General features: G+C 45.6%; 1 protein-coding gene across 3 annotated transcripts in view; it reads left to right on the top strand.

Annotated features, from left to right (window-relative positions):
* Positions 1-587: 587 nt before the first annotated feature.
* CUNH2orf42 (chromosome unknown C2orf42 homolog) overlaps positions 588-16,044 on the top strand; it is a 44,116-nt gene continuing 28,659 nt past the window's right edge. The window contains exons 1-5 of one of the 3 annotated variants that reach the window (XM_033239331.1): positions 588-701; positions 7,454-7,721; positions 8,389-9,223; positions 11,128-11,238; positions 15,864-15,968. In XM_033239331.1, the coding sequence (XP_033095222.1) occupies positions 8,401-9,223; positions 11,128-11,238; positions 15,864-15,968 (1,039 nt within the window). In that variant the 5' untranslated portion in view covers positions 588-701; positions 7,454-7,721; positions 8,389-8,400. Of the gene's footprint in view, positions 1,076-7,453; positions 7,722-8,388; positions 9,224-11,127; positions 11,239-15,863; positions 15,969-16,044 lie in introns of all 3 variants that reach the window. The other 2 variants (XM_033239332.1, XM_033239333.1) reach the window with 2 other exon arrangements.

The raw sequence follows: 16,044 nt of genomic DNA, 5'->3' as shown, positions 1-16,044 counted from the left end.
TCAAGTCTCCACTTAAGTCACTTCCTCTAAGAGGTCTTCCTTTCTTCACCCCACAATCTAAATCACTAACTTCTCACTCCATCTTATACTTCTCCCTTATAGTATTTGTCATAATTTTTAATTCTATTTAATTATACATGTAGTTGTTTATTTAAAACCTGTCCTACCCACTAAACTAAAGTACTGATGACAATTTACTTTTTTTTTTTTTTTTTTTCTCTTTGAGACAGAATCCTGCTCTGTCTCCCAGGCCTCCCAAAGTGCTGGGATTACAGGCGTGAGCCACCATGTCCGGCAACTCAGGCCATTTTTGCATCGATTACCAGTATTCAGAAATAGTACTCTCTCAGGCCAGAAAGTCAAGACCAGCATTGGAACTGTGTCAGCAGTAAGATCTGCCAGAATCACTCGAGCCCCAAGGCAGAGCCTGAGTTTTACAGCCGCTAGGTCGGCGTAGGTTCTACCACCGCATTCCCCTAGAGTCTCAGCGGTCTCTGAAGGAGAAAACTACAACTCCCATAAGACAACGCGAGCTCAGATGGGCGGCTACTTGCCGCTCGTGGGCGGCTCTGACCAATAACGATTGTCGTTACAGCGAACAATTTCGCCCCGTTTGTAAAAGGCCGCGGCAGGCGAAAAGAGAAGCGGTGAGGGCGGTCGTCAGCGAAGTGCCCCGGGACTCGTGGGGGGGCGCAGGACAGGTAAGGGGGTTGTGTTGGAGCGAGGACCGGGACTGCGGTGGGGCAGGGGTGTAGAGCTGGGGTTCCCAGCGGAGAGCAAGTCCAAGGAGCAGGTGGCGGCGAGGTGATGCTTCTGCCTGGGCCTACTTGGGACCGGAAGTGAGCGCTCGCGCGGGGAGGATGCCGGGAAGCAGGTCCCAGGGGATATGTGTGTCGCTGCAGGCCCATCCCGGAAGCCGGCCGTGAGGTGAGAGTCTAGGAGGTCGGGCGGCCGCTCCGTGACTGCAGAGCCCCGACGGCCTTCCTCCGCTGTTCCGAGGCCGTTCAGGGCTGATGTGCCCCAGCCTCCCAGTTGTGGTTTGGCAAGCCATCCAGCAGACTACAAACCCACGTTTGTGAGTTATCTGCTGGCTGTGACACTTCCATCAAATCTGAGTAACAGTTTCCTCATCTCTAAGATGGGTAACATAGTATCTACCTCACAGGGTCGTGTGGGCAGTACACGAGTAAATGCATAGAAAGGGTTTAACACGCAGTGTACTCAGCTAGTTTTATTATTTATCCGTGATGATCATTCGTTCTCTTCCCCAACTGTGCTTCACAAGCATGAAACAGCATCCACCAAACATTTAGGTCTGGGTAGTGGTTGGATGAAAACCCACCGCGGGTTAATGCTTCCAACACCAGTCCCTTGACACTCCCGCCAAGGAGGCTGATTTGTAAACTTGCCGAGAAGAGACTACCCAGGAAATCTTTCAGGTTTCAAATACAAGTTCTTTACAAGTTGTGTTAATTGTTAGTATATGCTTTCGATATAGAGTCTCTGGGAAGTAATACTAGTACATGTTTTAAAATTCAAATACTGCCAAACAGTGAAATGTAAGTCTCCCTCCTAACTTCTATTTCCCAAATCCCGTGTCGTTTCTTCTGAGGCAACAGACATTGTGTGTGTATAGATAACTACATATGTGTGTCTCTAGTCGTTTTTTTTTTCTTTTAAAAGGAAGAGTAAAACCAAGAATAGCGTATTACAAAGTGCTGCACTTTTCACTCCACACTGTATCTTTTTTTTTTTTTAAGAGACAGGGTCTCACTATGTTGCCCAGGCTGGTCTTGAACTCCTGAGCTCAGTGACCCTCCTGCCTCAGCCTCCCAAAGTGCTGGGATTACAGGCGTGAGCCACTACATCCAGCTACTCAGGCCATTTTTTTTTTTTTTTTTGAGATGGAGTTTCTCTCTGTTGCCCAGGCTAAAGTGCAATGGCACAATCTTGGCTCACCACAACGTCTGCCTCCCGGGTTCAAGCGATCCTCCTGCCTCAGCCTCCGGAGTAGCTGGGATTACAGGCGCCCTCCACCACGCCCAGCTAATATTGTATTTTTAGTAGAGACAGGGTTTATCCATGTTGGTCAGGCTGGTCGGGAACTCCCGACCTCGGGTGATCTGCCCGCCTCGGCTCCCTAAGTGCTGGGATTACAGACGTGAGCCACTGTGCTAGGTCATGTCATTTTTTTTTAAATAGCTGTAAAAATATTTTATTTTCTGGAAAGTATTCCATTATATAGGTATACCATAATTAATTACACCAGTATCTTCTTGAGGAACATCAGGTTGTTTCTTATATTTTGCTGTTACAAAGATGCTTCATTGAGTTGCCTTATAATTTCCCTCATTTCACACATGTGGGAGTCTGTAAAATAAATTCTTAGTGTAATTGCTGGGTCAGAATATCAGATCAAAATATACTGATTCCAAATATGCAAGGAAGATATCAGACAAGCCCAAATTGAGGGACATTTTATAAAATATTGGACTCTTCAAAACTATCAAGATTAGGAAAAAGAAAGACAAACTCATGGACTCGAGGAGACTAAGGAGACATGATGACTAAATGCAATGCAGTATCTTGGATTGGATCCAGAAACAGAAAAAAGGGACAAAGTCTAGAGTTTAGTTAATAATAATGTGGCAATGTTGGTCCCTTGGTTTTGACAAATGTCCCATGTTAATATATGATGTTAACATCGGGAAATTGGGTGAGGGGTGTTTGGGAACTGTGTTCTATCTGCCACTTTTCTGAAGATCTAAAATTATTCTAAAAGGTTTATTCTTTTTTAAAAGGGAGATTGAGGCCGGGCGTGGTGGCTCATGCCTGTAATCCCAGCACTTCGGGAGGCCAAGACAGGCAGATCACTTGAGGTCAGGAGTTCAAGACCAGCCTGGCCAACATGGCGAAACCCTGTCTCAACTGAAAATACAAAAAAATTAACCAGGCTTGGTGGTGGATGCCTGTAATCCCAGCTTCTTAGGAGGCTGAGGCAGGAGAACTGCTTGAACCTGGGAGGCGGAGGTTGCAGTGAGCCAAGATCACGCCACTGCACTCCAGCCTGGGCGACAGAGCAAGACTCTTTCGAAAAATAAATAAATAAAATAAAAAGGAGCATTAGTGGACAACTGGTAAAATCTGAATAAAGCCTGTAGTAGAGTTAATAGTGTTGTACCAATGTTAAGACCTTATTTTTGACAAATGCCCCACAGTTATGTGAGATGTTAACATTTGGGGAATCTGTGTGAAGGGTAGGTAGGAAGTCTCTGTACTATCTTTAGCTTTCCTATAAAAGCTAAAATTTAGCTGGGCACGGTGGCTCATGCCTGTAATCCCAGAGCTTTGGGAGGCCAGGGCAGGTGGATCATCTGAGGTCAGGAGTTCGAGACCAGCCTGGCCAACATGGTGAAACCCCGTCTCTACTAAAAATACAAAAATTAACCAGGTGTGTTGGCACACGCCTGTAGTCTCAGCTAATCGGGAGGCTGAGGCAGGAGAATTGCTTGAACCCGGGAGGCGGAGGTTGCAGTGAGCCGAGATCATGCCACTGCACTCCAGCCTGGGTGACAAAGTGAGACTCTGTCTCAATTTTTTAAAAAAGCTAAAATATAATAAATGTGTTGAAATAAATCTTCTAAAATTATTCCAAAATTGAAAGCATTTTTAAGAAAGAAATATGCATACATAATGTTAAAGATACTCACAAATCGCCCTCTGAAGGGCATAATCAAAAAGTAAAAGAAAAGACACGGCGCGGTGGCTCACTCCTGTAATCCCAGCACTTTGAGAAGCTGAGGCAGGCGGATCACTTGAGATCAGGAGTTTGACACCAGCCTGGACAACATGGTGAAACCCTGTCGCTACTAAAAATACAAAAAAGTTAACTGGGCATGGTGGCAGGTGCCTGTAATCCCAGCTACTTGGGAGGCTGAGGCAGGAGAATCGCTTGAACCCGGGAGGCGGAGGTTGCAGTGAGCTGAGATCGCTTCATTGCACTCCAGCCTGGGCAACAAGAGCGAAAAAAAGTAAAAGAAAAGATAAAAGAGTGGAATTCCTATGTTGATGCTACAGCTATTCCTATGCTAAAGCTATAGCACCAACAGCTGGCACACCACCTCCTCCCTTAATGACAGGTTTTTTTCCACTTTGATGATATGTTAAATCATCATTAGCAACATAATTTTTAAATTAATTTTTTCTGAGCTCTTTCATATATTATAAATTGTGTATATATGTGTCTGTGTGTATATATACATATGTCAGGTCGTCATTTTGCAAATGAAAAAATCCTGAAGCTCAGAAGTTAAAGGACTTGGTCACAGAGATAATTCATGGTTAAGAGCAAACTGATCCTTCGTGTTTTGACTTTGGAACAATATTCTAAGAATCCCTGTGGGACTGAATGAGAATACCTACTAAAGAAGTTCATTGAGCTGGGAAGGAATGCTGTGTGAACAGGCTAATGACTCTACATCAGTGGCTTTTAACCGGGGCAGTTTTGCCTCCAGAGGACATTTGGCATTATCTGGAGACTTTTTCTTTTTTCTTTTTTTTTTTTTTACAATTAGGGATGGGACTTGCTACTGGGATCTAGTGGGTAGAAACCAGGGATACTGTTAAACATTCTACAGTGCATAGGATAGCCCCCACAACAAAGAATTATCCAGCCCTAAATGTCAGCAGTGCCAAGGTGGAGAAACCGTGCTATGCATCTTATTTCACAAAGCACTTATTTTCTTTAAATTTGTGTATGTGTGTGTGTGTGTGTGAGACAAAGTCTCACTCTGTTGCCCAGGCTGGAGTGCAGTGGTGCAATCTTGGCTCACTGCAACCTCTGCCTCCTGCATTCAAGCAATTCTCATGCCTCAGCCCCCTGAGTAGCTAGGGTTATAGACAAGTGCCACCATGCCTGCCTAATTTTTATTTTTAGTAGACACAGGGTTTCATCATGTTGGCTAGGCTGGTCTCGAATTCCTGGCCTCAAGTATCCCTCCTGCCTCGGCCTCCCAAAGTGCTGGCAATTACAGGTGTGAGCCACTGTGCCTAGTCTTCTTTTTAAAACTTTTTTTGTGAGACGGAGTTTCACTCTTGTCGCCCGCGCTGGAGTGCAACAGCATGATCTCAGCTCACTGCAACCTCTGCCTCCCAGGTTCAGGCAATTCCCCCGCCTCAGCCTCTGGAGTAGCTGAGATTACAGACGTGCACCACCACACCCAGATAATTTTTTTTTTTTTTTTTGTACTATTAGTAGAGACGAGGTTTTACCATGTTGGCCAGGCTAGTCTTGAACTCCTGACCTCAGGTGTTCCACCCACCTCAGCCTCCCAAAGTTGTGGGATTACAGGCATGAGCCACTGCGCCCAGCCTAAAACATTTTTTAACAAGAATAGAGACCACTGGGCATGGTGGCTCACACCTGTAGTCCCAGAACTTTGGAGGCCGAGGCAGGAGGATTGCTTGAGCCCAGGAGTTCAAAGCCAGCCTGGGCAACATAGTGAGACCCCATCTGTGTAAAAAATTAATAATTAGCTGATTGTAGTGGCACGAACCTGTGGTCTCAGCTATTTGAGAGGCTGAGGCAAGAGGATTGCTTGATCTTGGAAGGTCAAGGCTGCAGTGAGCCTACTCCATCTTTGACAACAGAGTGAGACTCTGTCTCAAAAAAAAAAAAAAAAAAAGAATAGGGCCAGGCACAGTGGTTCAAACCTGTAATCCCAGCACTTTGGGAGGCAAAGGCGGGCAGATCACTGGAGGGCAGGAGTTTGAAACCAGCCTGGCCAACATGGTAAAACTACATCTCTACTAAAAATACAAAAATTAGCCAGAGAATTGCTTGAGCCCAGGAGGCAGAGGTTACAGTGAGTCAAGATCACGTCACTGCACTCCATCCTGGGTGACAGAGCAAGACTCTGTCTCAAAAAAAATTTTTTTCTCTCTACATCTTCTATAGTCCACTGATTAACAAATTGGAAAGTACAAATAAGAATAGTTTAAAAATGTCCACCTTTTCACTGGTGCTATAAACTTGTCCCCGACTGTAATTTTTACTGAGTAAATGAAGTTTGGTGAGGCTGGGCACAGTGGCTCACACCTGTAATCCCAACACTTTAAGAGGACAAGGCAGGAGGAGCACTTGAGGCCAGGAGTTCGAGACCAGTCTGAGCAACAAAGTGAGACCCCTGTCTCTACCAAAAAATTTTTTAAAAATTAGCCAGGCATGGCAACACTTACCTACAGTTTCAGCTACTTGGGAGGCTGAGGCAGGCAGATCACTTGAGCCCAGGAGATTGAGTCTGCAGTGAGCTGTGATTGCACCACTGCACTCCAGCTTGGGTAACAGAGCAGAAAAAAACATAAAACACTCTAAAAATGTGATGTATTACTATTAGGAAGGATGAGTGATTGACCAATTATATAACATAGCTCTAGGTTTTTTTTTTTTTTTTTTTTTTTTTTTAAGAGATGGGGTCGGCCAGGTGCTATGGCTCACACCTGTAATCCCAGCACTTTGGGAGTCTGAGGCGGGCAGATCACGAGGTCAGGAGATCGAAACACAGCGAAACCCCATCTCTACTAAAAATACAAAAAATTAGCCAGGTGTGATGGCATGTGCCTGTAGTCCCAGCTACTGGGGAGGCTGAGGCAGGAGAATCGCTTGAATCTGGGAGGTGGAGGTTGCAGTGAGCCGAGATTGCGCCCTGCACTCCAGCCTGGGTGAGCAGATTGAGACTCTGTCCCCCCCCCAAAAAAAAGAGATGGGGTCCTGCTCTGTTGCCAAGGCTGGGGTATAATGGCACAATGTGCAGCCTTGCTCTCCTGGACTCAGGTGATCCTCCCACCTCTGCCTCCAACATAGCTGGAACTACAGGTGCACACCAGCTAATTTTTAAATTTTTTTTATAGAAATGGTGAAACCCCGTCTCTACTAAAAATACAAAAAAACTAGCTGGGCGAGGTGGCGGGCGCCTGTAGTCCCAGCTACTCGGGAGGCTGAGGCAGGAGAATGGCGTAAACCCGGGAGGCGGAGCTTGCAGTGAGCTGAGATCCGGCCACTGCACTCCAGTCCGGGAGACAGAGCGAGACTCCGCCTCAAAAAAAAAAAAAAAAAAAAAAAAGAAATGAGATCTCACTATGTTGTCCAGGCTGGTCTTGAACTCCTGGGCTCAAGTATCCTCCACCTCAGCCTCCCAAATCTCTGGGATTACAGGAGTGAGCCACCATGCCAGACCTCTAAAGTGTTCTTGACAACCCCCTTTGTAACGACATTAACACCTTTTTACCTTCTTGCAGTTGGAAGTACAAAACACTTAACCATTTCCATAATAATTTCTGTCAAATACTTCTCAAGTAATTGTGAAAGACTTTGATTCCTATTCTGTTTGATTTCCAAGGAAAGAATCATCCTGTCTTTGCATAACTTTGATATTTTTTCTTGTTTTACTTGCAGACTATCAAGATCTTCACTTAGGGAAGTGGGAATCTTATTTGCGGAACATTGGGCAGAAGCTTTGCCATTGGCTGGTGAAGAAGGAGGAGACAGAATGTCTGCATTGTTACACCATACAGTCAAACTTCAGAAGACTTTGGGTTAAGCAGTTATCATTAGTCTGCAAATTATGGTGTTTTCACCTGATTATTAGAAACTAATGAATCACCTTTTATGTCTTATTAATTCAGGTTACACTGTTTTCCAGATGCCTTGGCAGCTGGTACAGGTAGGATTGGGCTGGGTTTTGTGGGGAATGATGGAAGGGAAAAGACTCATCTTTCATGTTCTCTAGTTCTTGCTGAAGTTAAACATCTGGGATGTAAAGATTGGGTTAACTAACCTCCATTGTTATACAGAACAGAGTTAAACCTGGAGAAATGCTTTGATTATTAGGATTTTAAAAAATAGGTATGAAAGGCAGTTTCCTTTACTTTCATTTTGTTTGTAGGTTTAAATTTATGTTGTTTTGTGGTACAGTTTAAAAATAGTGGATAGCAGCCGGGTGCGGTGGCTCACACCTGTAATCCCAGCACTTTGGGAAGCCTGTGCAGGTGGATCACAAGGTCAGGAATTCGAGGCCAGCCTGGCCAACATGGACAAACCCCGTCTCTACTAAAAATACAGAAATTAGCTGGGCGTGGTGGCAGGCGCCTGTAGTCCCAGCTATTCAGAAGGCTGAGGCAGGAGAATCGGTTGAACCTAGGAGGCGGAGGTTGCAGTGAGCCGAGATTACGCCGCTGCACTCCAACATGGGTGACAGAGCGAGACTCCGTCTTAAAAAAAAAAAAAAATAGTGGATAGCTTTTTTATATTTTGCTTTCTGTACTAAATATCACAAGTGACTTTTGTGTGTGAAGGTATACTCATGCTATTGGGTATATTATCTTTTGTAGGGCCTGTGAAAAATGGAACCAAATTCTCTGAGGACTAAAGTCCCAGCTTTCTTATCTGATTTGGGGAAGGCCACATTGAGGGGAATCAGAAAGTGTCCCCGATGTGGCACATACAATGGAACCCGGGGACTGAGCTGTAAGAACAAGACATGTGGAACCATATTCCGCTACGGTGCACGCAAGCAGCCTAGTGTTGAAGCTGTCAAAATCATTACAGGCTCTGATCTTCAGGTCTACTCAGTGCGGCAAAGAGACCGGGGCCCTGATTACCGATGCTTTGTGGAGCTCGGGGTTTCAGAGACAACAATCCAGACGGTGGATGGGACGATCATCACTCAGCTGAGCTCTGGACGGTGTTATGTCCCCTCATGCCTGAAAGCTGCCACTCAAGGCGTTGTGGAAAACCAGTGCCAGCACATCAAGCTGGCGGTGAACTGCCAGGCAGAGGCCACTCCTCTGACCCTGAAGAGCTCGGTCCTGAATGCAATGCAGGCCTCCCCGGAAACCAAACAGACCATCTGGCAGTTGGCCACAGAACCCACAGGTCCTCTGGTGCAGAGAATTACTAAAAACATCTTGGTGGTGAAATGCAAGGCAAGCCAGAAGCACAGTTTGGGGTATTTGCATACATCTTTTGTGCAGAAAATCAGTGCCAAAAGCTTGCCTGAGCGCCGTTTCTTCTGCTCCTGTCAGACTCTGAAATCGCACAAGTCAAATGCCTCCAAGGATGAGGCAGCCCAGAGATGCATTCACTTCTTTGCTTGCATCTGTGCCTTTGCCAGTGACGAGACATTGGCTCAGGAATTCTCAGACTTCCTAAATTTTGATTCCAGCGGTAGGTGGTATGGTTGACCCGGTTATTATGTTTTTCTAAAATTTCAATGAAAGAGTTCCATTGATGCATTTGGAGATTGTCTTAGCAACCTTCAGAAACAGTTGCTAGATAATTAAAAGTGTCCCTTTTTTTTTTTTTTTTTTTTTGAGACAGGGTCTCACTTTGTTACCCAGGCTAGAGTGCAGTTGCATGATCACAGCTCACAGCAGCCTTGACCTCCCAGGCTCGAGATCCTCCCATCTCAGTCCCTGCAGATAGCTAGGACCACAGGCACGTGCCACCATGGCTGGCTAATTTTTAAAATTTTTTGCAGAGATGGGGGTCTTACTTTGTTGCCCAGGCTGGTCTTGAACTCCTGGGCTGAAGCAGTCCTCCTGCCTCAACCTCCCAAAGTGCTGGGATTACAGGTGTGAGCCACCGCGCCTGGTTACATTCCTTCTTTCAGTCCCAGTCAGCATACTTGCATAAAGGTTGGTTGGTTGGTTGAAATTAATGATCAAGAGACTTGATCATTTTTTACTGAGACAATCTAGCAAAGTTAGTTTGCTGTTTACTCTTCCACAGATGCCCTGTGTTAATTATAACAAAGAATGAACAAAAAAAAAATTTTTTTTTTTGAGACAGAATCTGCTCCATTGCCCAGGCTGGAGTGCAGCAGCAACACCTTGGCTCACTGCAACCTCTGCATCCCGGGTTCAAGGAATCCTCATGCCTCAGCCTCCCAAGTAGCTGGGATTACAGGCACCCACCACCATGCCTGACCAATTTTTGTATTTTTAGTAGAGACGGGATTTCTCTATGTTGGCCAGTCTGGTCTCAAATTCCTGGCCTCGGGTGATCTGCCTGCCTCAGCCTCCCAAAGTGCTGGGATTACAGGCGTAAGCCATTGTGCCCAGTCTAAGGGAACTTACTTATTTATGTATTTATTTATTTATTGAGATGGAGTCTCACTCTGTCACCCAGGCTGGAGTGCAATGGCATAATCTCAGCTCACTACAATCTCCACCTCCTGGGTTCAAGCAATTCTCCTGCCTCAGTCTCCTGAGTAGCTGGGACTATAGGCATGTGCCACCATGCCCAGCTAATTTATATATATATATATTTTTTTTTTTTTTTTTTTTTTTGAGGCGGAGTCTCGCTCTGTCGCCCGGACTGGAGTGCAGTGGCCAGATCTCAGCTCACTGCAAGCTCCGCCTCCCGGGTTTACGCCATTCTCCTGCCTCAGCCTCCCGAGTAGCTGGGACTACAGGCGCCCGCCACCTCACCCGGCTAGTTTTTGTATTTTTAGTAGAGACGGGGTTTCACCATATTAGCCAGGATGGTCTCGATCTCCTGACCTCGTGATCCGCCCGTCTCGGCCTCCCAAAGTGCTGGGACTACAGGCTTGAGCCACCGCGCCCGGCCAATTTTTATATTTTTATTAGAGATGGGGTTTCACCATGTTGGCCAGGCTGGTCTCGAACTCCTGACCTCAGGTAATCCACCCACCTCGGCCTCTCAAAGTGCTGGGATTACAGACGTGAGCCACTGCACCCGGCCCAAGGAACTTATTTTAAAGCAAGCAATCACTCCATAATTTTTTTTGGTTTTTGTTTTTGGTTCGTTTTTTGAGACAGGGCCTGGCTCTGTCGCCCAGGCTGGCATACAGTGACATAATCACGGTTCATTACAGCCTTGACCCTCCTGGGCTCAAGTGATCCTCCCACTTCAGCCTCTCAAGTAACTGGGACCACAGATGTGCTAATTTTTTATTTTTTGTAGAGATGGGGTCTGCCTTGTTGCCCACACTGGGATAATTCGTTTGGGGGATTTTTAAAAAGAAATTAACTTTTTGCTAGATAGAGGCCCATACTCATACTTACCCTTGGATAGGATTAACAATTCAGAAATCTTCTATTTTTTAGGTCTTAAAGAGATTATTGTACCCCAGTTAGGTTGCCATTCAGAATCAACAGTATCAGCTTGTGAGTCTACTGCCTCTAAGTCAAAGAAGAGGAGAAAGGATGAAGTATCTGGTAAGAGTCTGGTTGGTTGGTTTGGTGGTATCGTCTTTAGAGATTGTTTTACTGTGTTTTATGTCTTTTACTGAACCTCAGCAATTATAAGAAAATATTATATTATATTTTATTTTTATTAAAGAGACAGGGGTCTTACCATGTTGCCCAGGCTGGCCTCGAACTCCAGGCCTTAAGTGATTCTCCCAACTTGGCCTCCCAGAGTGCTGGAATTATAGGTGTAAGCTACCACACCTGGCCAAGAAATATGTTTTTGTTCTTACGGGTTTTTTCCTGAGAAACGTTTTACTCTCCATTGATGATTCTTTTTCAAGTTAAGCTAAAAGTTTGATCCCTTAGCCAAAAATAAGATCCAACCAAATTCTACTTTTACTGTATATGTGTGTACATCCCTTAAACAGATTAATCATATACCTTAATCTGCCTTAGGATAGTATTATGAAGTTTTCATCCATAGAGTGTTTAAAAAATTTTTGTGACAGGCCAGGCGCGGTGGCTCACGCCTGTAATCCCAGCACTTTGGGAGACCGAGGCGGGCAGATCACGAGGTCAGGAGATCGAGACCATCCCGGCGAACACGGTGAAACCCCATCTCTACTGAAAATACAAAAAAAATTAGCCGGGTGTGGTGGTGGGTGCCTGTGGTCCCAGCTTCTAGGGAGGCTGAGGCAGGAGAATGGCGTTAACCTGGGAGGCAGTGGAGCTTGCAGTGAGCAGAGATCGTACCACTGCACTCCAGCCTGGGTGACAGAGCGAGACTCCATCTCAAAAAAAAAAAAAAAAAAATTTGTGACAGTGGTTATATTCCCCACGCTAATTTAGAAATATAGTTTATTGTCCTCATTTTCAGTATATGGAGAAACACACACATATACACGCCCACACACACATTTTTTCCTTTTTTTCTTTTTTTTTTTTTGAGACGGAGTCTTGCTCTGTCGCCCAGGCTGGAATGCAGTGGCGCGATCTCGGCTCACTGCAACCTCTGCCTCCCGGGTTCAAGCAATTCACATATCAGCCTCCTGAGTAGCTGGGACTACAGGTGCACGCCCAGTTAATTTTTGTATTTTTAGTAGAGATGGGGTTTCACCATATTAGTCAGGCTGGTCTCGAACTCCTGACCTCAGGTGATCCATCCGCTTTGGCTTCCCAAAGGGCTGGGATTACAGGTGTGAGCCACTGCACCCAGCCTTATTTATTTATTTATTTATTGAGAGATGGAGTCTCGCTCTGTTGCCAAGGCTGGAGTGCACTGATGTGATCTCGGCTCACTGCAACCTCCACTGCCCAGGTTCAAGCAATTCTCCTGCCTCAGCCTCTCAAGTAGTTGGGATTACAGGCGCCCACCACCATGCCCGGCTAATTTTTGTATTTTTAGTAGAGACGGGGTTTCACCCTGTTGGCCAGGCTGGTCTTGAACTCCTGACCTCAGGTGATCCACCCGCATTGACCTCCCAAAGTGCTGGGATTATAGGCATGAGCCACCATGCCCGGCCAGGCCACATTTTTAAATCCAAATGCTTAATACTAGTGTCAGTTAAGGACTCTGATAAATCAATATGAAAATGGTGAAGTATCCTAGTAGGTAAGCATCAAGAGACCTAGAGTCTAAACAAAATGAAAATATTACTTGGTCCCTACCTATGGACCAAACTCCAAACTTACTAGTAAACAAAAAGTGCAAACATTTTAGAAATGCAAAATTAAAACAAGATACCTTTGCTACCAAATTAGCAAAGTTTCATGTGTTTTTTTGTTTGTTTGTTTTTTTCTTTTGAGACGTAGTCTCACTCTGTTGCCCAGGCTGTAGTGCAGTGGCGCATCTCAGCTCACTGCAAGCTCCGCCTCCTGAGTTCATGCCATTCTCCTGCCTCAGCCTTCCGAGTAGCTGGGACTACAGAGGCCTGCCACCATGCCCAGCTAATTTTTTATATTTTTAGTAGAGATGGGGTTTCACTGTGTTAGCCAGGATGGTCTCGATCTCCTGATCTTGTGATCTCTCCACCTCGGCCTCCCAAAGTGCTGGGATTACAGGCGTTAGCCACCATGTCTGGCCTGTTCGTTTTTTAGGAGATGAGTTCTCTGTTGCCCAAGCTGGAGTGCAGGGGGCATGCTCACTGCAGCCTGGACCTCCTAGGCTCAAGAGATCCTCCTGCCTCAGCCTCCCAAGTAGCTGGGACTACAGGCACAAGATACCATGCCCGGCTAAGTTTTTGGTTTGTTTTTTGTAGAGACAGAGTTTTACTGGTTGACCAGGCTGGTCTCAAACTCCTGACCTCAAGTGATCCTCCTGCCCTAGCCTCCCAAAGTGTTGGAATTACAGATGTGAGCCATCATGCCCAGCTGGCAAAGTTTTTTAAAATGATAAGACCACAGGCAAAAGTAAAAATCCAGGCTCTCTGGCATGGCTAGTGTAGTGCACATTGCTATAATCATTGTTATATAGCTTGTCTGTTAAGATCCTTAAAATGGTCTTACCTATAGGGAATATTGCTAGGGATGGATCAGGTGGTCATGCATAAGAGTTTTGGTTGGCCGGGCGCGGTGGCTCAAGCCTGTAATCCCAGCACTTTGGGAGGCCGAGACGGGCGGATCACGAGGTCAGGAGATCGAGACCATCCTGGCTAACACGGTGAAACCCCGTCTCTACTAAAAAATACAAAAAACTAGCCGGGCGAGGTGGCGGGCGCTTGTAGTCCCAGCTACTCGGGAGGCTGAGAAAGGAGAATGGCATGAACCTGGGAGGCGGAGCTTGCAATGAGCTGAGATCCGGCCACTGCACTACAGCCTGGGCGACAGAGCGAGACTCCGTCTCAAAAAAAAACAAAAAGAGTTTTGGTGCTGGGAAGTTGAAGAAAGATGGAGAAACAAAGTGACATGGTCATTTGTGCATTTTAGAGAGGCAATTCTGGCAGGAATATAGAGCAGAAATTGTTGTTAAACGTTTATTTATTAGTCTTTGCCTTTTTTTTTAGAAACGGAGTCTTGCTCTGGATTATGCAGTGATGTGATCTCGGCTAACTGCAACCTCTGCCTCCTGGGTTCAAGCAATTCTCCTGCCTTAGTCTCCCAAGTAGCTGGGATTACAGGCGTGTGCCACCATGCTTGGCTGTTTTTTTTTTTTTGAGATGGAGTTTGGCTCTTGTCACCCAGGCTGGAGTGTGATGGCGCAATCTCAGCTCACTGCAGCCTCAACCTCCCAGGTTCAAGTGAATCTCCTGCCTGGGTCTCCTAAGTAGCTGGGATTACAGGTGCTTGCTACCATATGAGGTTTCACTATGTTGGCCAGACTGGTCTCGAACTCCTAACTTCAGGTGATCCACCTATCTTGGCCTCCCAAAGTGCTGGGATTACAGGTGTGAGCCACCATGCCCGGCCCCAGTTCTAAATAATCTTTTTTAAGGAAATAATTATTGGTATAGGAAAAACATTTTATCTGGAGATGTTGATTTTATGATTATTTAGAGTATTAAAAAATTAGAAACAACTAAGGGTTAACCACTGGGGATAGTTAAAGGAACCATGGTAAAGCCACTTTACCATAGAATATCAGGCAGGCATAAAAATGAGTATAGTCTGGGTGCACTGGGGCATGCCTGTAGTGCCAGCTACTCAGGAAACTGAGGCAGGAGGATCCCTTGAGCCTGGGAGCTCAAGGCTCTAGCCCACTGTGATTGGACCTGCGAATAGCCACTGCATTCCAGCCTGGGCAACATAGCAAGACCTCATCTCTAAAAAATAAAAATAAAAAATAAATAGTAATAAAGAATTTGGGAAAATGCTCAGATCACTTGGTTAGCCAGATAAAGTATAGAATAAACTTGAATTTCGGCCGGGCGCAGTGGCTCACGCCTGTAATCCAGCACTTTGGGAGGCCGAGGCGGGTGGATCACGAGGTCAGGAGACCGAGACCGTCCTGGCTAACACGGTGAAACCCTGTCTCTACTAAAAATACAAAAAATTAGCCGGGCATGGTGGCGGGCGCCTGTAGTCCCAGCTACTCAGGAGGCTGAGGCAGGAGAATGATGTGAACCCGGGAGGTGGAGGTTGCAGTGAGCCGAGATTGCGCCACTGCACTCCAGCCTGGGCGACAGAGCCAGACTTTGTCTCAAAAAAAAAAAAAAATACAAAAGTTAGCCGGGCGTGGTGGTGGGTGCCTGTGGTCCCAGCTACTGAGGAGGCTGAGAAAGGAGAATGGCATGAACCTGGGAGGCGGAGCTTGCAGTGAGCCGAGATCATGCCACTGCACTCCAGTCTGGGCGACAGAACAAGACTCTTATCTCAAAAAAAAAAAAAAAAAAAAAATCACAAAACCAGCAGTACATTCACAGAGAAGGAATGGAAGACAGTTCACTAGAAAATTCATCGTAATTGTCTGACAGGTGGGAGCAATAAGTGAATGTTTTTCTTCCTTTCATTTCTGTTTATTCATCCAATTTCCTATAAAGAGCATAAGAAAGCTAAAATTTTATGTGTAAAGGCTAATGCTAACTCCTTCTAGAAACTGTGAGGCTAACCTAGAAGTTAGCAAAGACTGTTTATATGTTTTAGACTCTAAAAATTAACATCAAATCAATTTATATTTAGCAGATACATTGTTAAACCTGTAATGATTTGTGGTTTAGGTGCACAGATGAACAGTTCACCACTGCCTCAAGATGCAGTGAGCAGTAATCTAAGGAAAAGTGGCCTGAAAAAGCCTGTGGTTGCTTCCTCGTTAAAAAGGCAGGGTAAGTTTCCCCTCCCTAGAATAGGCTACCGTGGTCAACCTAAAGTCATCCTAAAGAAGCCAGAAGCAGTATAATC

Source organism: Trachypithecus francoisi, unplaced genomic scaffold (assembly GCF_009764315.1).
Source record: "Trachypithecus francoisi isolate TF-2019V2 unplaced genomic scaffold, Tfra_2.0 Lachesis_group17, whole genome shotgun sequence".
Lineage (NCBI taxonomy): Eukaryota > Metazoa > Chordata > Mammalia > Primates > Cercopithecidae > Trachypithecus > Trachypithecus francoisi.
Note: the sequence above shows the minus strand (reverse complement) of the source record. Positions and strands in the feature narration are given on the sequence as shown.